At 50.4% G+C, this 4,438-nt stretch overlaps 1 protein-coding gene across 1 annotated transcript; it reads left to right on the forward strand.

Moving 5' to 3' along the window:
• The first annotated feature begins 2,480 nt into the window (after positions 1 to 2,480).
• Nhlh2 (nescient helix-loop-helix 2) lies at positions 2,481 to 2,888 on the forward strand. Its single transcript, XM_059264925.1, has one exon. It carries the CDS (start codon positions 2,481 to 2,483, stop codon positions 2,886 to 2,888), a length of 408 nt encoding a protein of 135 aa, XP_059120908.1.
• Positions 2,889 to 4,438: the final 1,550 nt, after the last annotated feature.

A 4,438-nucleotide genomic window follows, 5' to 3' on the forward strand; every position in this document is an offset into this window, starting at 1 on the left:
AATCAATTGGTACCAGAAGAGCCAAGAAGCCACACAGGCAGCTGCCTCTTCGCTCTGGCTCTCCCAACCTCTCCTTTCTCTGCTTCCCGGGCAGTGGTACTCTAGAAGACCTTCGCATCTCACCCAGCTTTCTCAAGCATCTCCAAGCTACTGAGTATATATATTTTTTTACTACCAGGTAAAGAGAGGAGGGAGTGGGGAGGAAGGGGGTGTAACCGAGCCTTGAAAGACTTTGAAACTGGGAAACAGCTGTCTGTGTATACAACATATAAGTCAATGAGGACCAAGACAGGCAACCTTAGCCCCTAGTTACTGTATTGTGTTCCTGGGAACGGGGGAGACACCGGCTGAACAAAGCATTATCTTGAAGAAAAAAAAGAAATCACTTCTGAACCACATCCATTCCTGCCTGCGCTTCCCAGGTTTGCCCCAGCCCGATTAAAGGAAGGGAAGGAGTCCTCAAGGAATGGAATTTTATCTTAACCATCTTTCTTATTGATTATTCTGCTATTAGAAAGTGGAGGAATCAGCCCTTTGATGTGATTGTGTTTATCTCCGCATCTCTTTTGTTATTTATAGAGCCCTAGGAAGGGGGGGAAGCGCGAGACTTCAACACTTCCGACTTAAAAAGATCAACAACGAATTTTCCGAAATGTTTAAGAACAATTAAAAGGAGCAGGCGTTTTCAATCTATCAACTAAGCGAGCAACCATACCACCCACCTCCTAAGACACCGTCGCTCGCTGTGGCAGTCGGCGAGATGACAGCCGCTTTTTCATCTGTGGATGTAATAAATATTGGCCGCTTTTAATATTTACCAGAATCTCTCCTCCTTGTTCCCTGGAATTTTAACTCTAAAAGATTGGCAAAAAGATTGTCGACTGGGCTTTTGCAAGGTAAGACATCTTTGCATCTCTTTTTCTTGAAATTAAGTTGATTTATACTGCGTTTTATAGATGCATCTCCACTCATAGTCATAGACAGGAATGCCCACTAGAAATACTATTTATGACTATTCAAATATCCTGAGAATTTAAACGCGTGGAGGACAACCTGGGAACTTTTTGTCCGATCTGTAACTATGTCGTGGTTTGTTGTGATTTTTTTCCCCTCCCCGTGTGTTTCTGTCCCTTCATGCCAACTGTATAGGTGCGAGTTGTTTCACTTATAAACGTAGAGAAAAGCCCGTAGGGGATCGCATGCGGTTCGTTTGGATCATTTATTGTTATTTTGAGGATCGGTTTTCCTTGCACGGATGGCTGTTTCCCAGCTCAGTTCACTCCTGCTCCTAGAACACGGCCAGGAGCCGAACCCACATCCCGTGGCTTTTGTTTCTCTGGAGCGAGCTCTAACTCACAACCTGTTCGGAGCCTAGGCCGGGGACCAGAAGTCGCAGCCAGGTCGTCCCTCCTGGAGGCCGAGGCCCAAGCGCTCAGCTCGGGCAGGTGCCTGTCTCCACCCGCCGGCCCCCGATGCCCCGCAAGTCCAGCGGTTCCGAAGGCGCGGGGCCGGGGCCCTTCCTCCAGGCTCCGAAAGCCCGGCGGGAGGTGGTTTTTCCAGGAGGGTGAGCGCAGACGCGGGCCGCCGCCAGGCCTCCCGGGGCCAGCGGTGCGCTGCCGGGCTCGGGTCCCAGGAGCTCACGAACTTTACCCGCAGAGATGCAGCTTGCACCCGGGGCGTCCCGCACCCCGCGCCTCGGAGTCCATCCCTTCCCTGCCCTCCCCAGCCTCTCCGCCCAGAGCGACCTGGCCGCCGGCGTTCTCCCGGGAGGAGGTCGGCAGACTGCCGGGCATTGTGTGATCCACGTCCCTAGGTCCCCAATGTGTGTGGCAGTCTGCGTGACAGATGGTGCTCCGGGAGCGTGTGAGGGCCGAGGAGTCAATTTTCTTTTGAAAGGACCGAACACATGTGTTCGGTCATTTCTCTATTATTTCGAAGAAACGCGGGGGGGGGGGCACGGAAGCCTTTCTGTCCCCCGCCTAGGTTGCGGGATGGGGTTCGCCCGCAGCAGCCCAGACCCCCAGGCGCTGGGAGTCTCCAGCTGCCTTACCCCAGGCCCTCGGGCGGGAAGCACACTCCGCATCTCCATTCAAACCCAGATACATCCATCCATCGAGAGCTTTCGTGTGTCTGGGAAGGGGACGGAACAAGGGGGCGGGATAGAGCAGCTGATGTTGGGCCAGAGGAGGCACAAGATGCCAGCCGGTCCCGCAGGCCCACAATCGTTCTCCAACCTCAGGGCCATTGGCTGTTTCGGCCACCCGCAGGCTTTGGTGTGGGCTTCAGGATGAGCTCTGGTGCCGGCTCCTCTCCCAGCCTTGCCTCCCCACGCGAGTGGGCCTGGTGCGAGGGGGGGACCGGGAGACACGGTCCCTCTAGGAGTCCAGGATTGCTATGCCCTCGCCCGCCACCCCTCATTGCAAATGAAGAGTCAGGTTCCTTTTATTGACTGACTTTCTGACTCCCCATCAGCCTCCAAAATGATGCTGAGTCCGGACCAAGCCGCCGACTCAGATCACCCCAGCTCGACGCACTCGGACCCGGAGTCTCTGGGCGGCGCAGACGCCAAGGTGCTGGGCAGCGTGTCGGACCTGGAGCCGGTGGAGGAGGCCGACGGCGACGGCAAGGGCGGCAGCCGAGCCGCGCTCTACCCGCACCCGCAGCAGCTGAGCCGCGAGGAGAAGCGCCGCCGCCGGCGCGCCACGGCCAAGTACCGCTCGGCCCACGCCACCCGCGAGCGCATCCGCGTGGAGGCCTTCAACCTGGCCTTCGCCGAGCTCCGCAAGCTGCTGCCCACGCTGCCCCCGGACAAGAAGCTCTCCAAGATCGAGATCCTGCGCCTGGCCATCTGCTACATCTCCTATCTCAACCACGTCCTGGACGTGTAGGGAGGGGGACGCCGCGGGAGGCCGCCGGTCCCGGTGTCTGGTCCGCCAAAGGCGACACACCCGGACTGCCAGGCCTGAGGGTCGCCCACAGACACCTGAATGCGGGGAAAAGCTTGCAGTCTGTTCTCTCTGGCCAGCAAGGCAAACAGGGGAATGTTTCCGAGCCTGGGAGGTGGGGTTGGACAGAAAGACCTGGGGCTTGCTGGGGTATTTTCCTGGCTGGAAGAACCTTCTGGAGGCACCTAGGGTGAGTTGCTCCGGGGCCTCTCCTCAGTGTATTAGGATCGATCCCCTTAAGGGTGGTTGCGGTAACCCACTGGAGGCTCTGCGTTCCCCTATATTTATGTCCCATACATCTTCATGTTTTGAAAGATTGAGGGCAGATGCTTAACCCAGGCTGATAGCTTTGGACTCTTGACTATCCGGGATTTTCCTAAGAATTCACCAAACCTTGGGGAGAAAGAAAAGATGAAAATCTTTTCCATATAGAGATTAAGACACAGAAAGGTGTCCCAGCAAACTTTTTGTTACCTTGTCAAATGAAAAATCACCTTCGAATACAGATAAAATTCTGAATTTTTGGTGTTGTTTTAAAAAAAAAAAGATGCATTCAGAAGAGACAGACACACTGTGGGAGGATTTGAGTTTGGTGAGACTTTATTCCCAAGATAGGACACTAAAGTAGATAGAAAAATCCATATTTAAATGGAAGATTTAACATCTGATTGCTTTTTTGGGCAAAGTGCCCCTTTAAATATCCAAAAACACCCCATCTAATTGTGACCTTAACATGTGGACCCATAGATGCAGTTAGAAAAAAGACAACCTATTTTTATTTATGTTAGAAGGAGTAGAGTATTTTTTTCAAGACATTTATTTTTCGGAGTGGTGATAATTTTACTTTGGATACTCTGTGCCAATTTATTTATAGTCGAGTGTTTACACTTTTTCCCCCGTGAAATAATTGCGTCTAACTTTTTATGTGTTTGTTGAGATTATCTTGTGTTCTTTCCTCTTTTTTTTCTGATTATATTGCACTTGTATAAGAGAGTCCCCACTTCCCCTTGTTTCTAAGCATATTTTATATATTAAGAAGTTGGTTGTTTTGGTGTGAGATCAGCAACACTAGCCCTTCACTACTATAGTTTTATAAAAAGTTAAGTGTTGTTATTCTTGCCTGTAGTTTTGTCTGAAAAGTACTTTACAAACTGTTTATAAGGAGAATAGCTTCTTGTGTGTGCGTGTGTGACATTTGTGCGTGGGATGATTTTAGGAAATTACATTATTTTCCTAAAAAAAAAGAAAAAAGAATTCAGAATTACTTTCCTCTGTGACAACCAAAAAGAAAAGTCTGTGACCTGGAAATGTTTCATGTTCTCAGCTGTGAAACTCTTAAAGCAAGAAGTGTATTTTAGAGACAAGGGAGAAAGAAAAAAAAACACATCTGCTATCCAAAGATTTTAGTCTTTTTCAGGGTTTTTTTGTGTCTCTGTTGCTTTATATAATGCAATATTTTGTAGTGAAAATAGATATAACCTGGTTTCTACCTG

The sequence above is a fragment of the Peromyscus eremicus genome, chromosome 6 (assembly GCF_949786415.1).
Source record: "Peromyscus eremicus chromosome 6, PerEre_H2_v1, whole genome shotgun sequence".
Classification (NCBI taxonomy): domain Eukaryota; kingdom Metazoa; phylum Chordata; class Mammalia; order Rodentia; family Cricetidae; genus Peromyscus; species Peromyscus eremicus.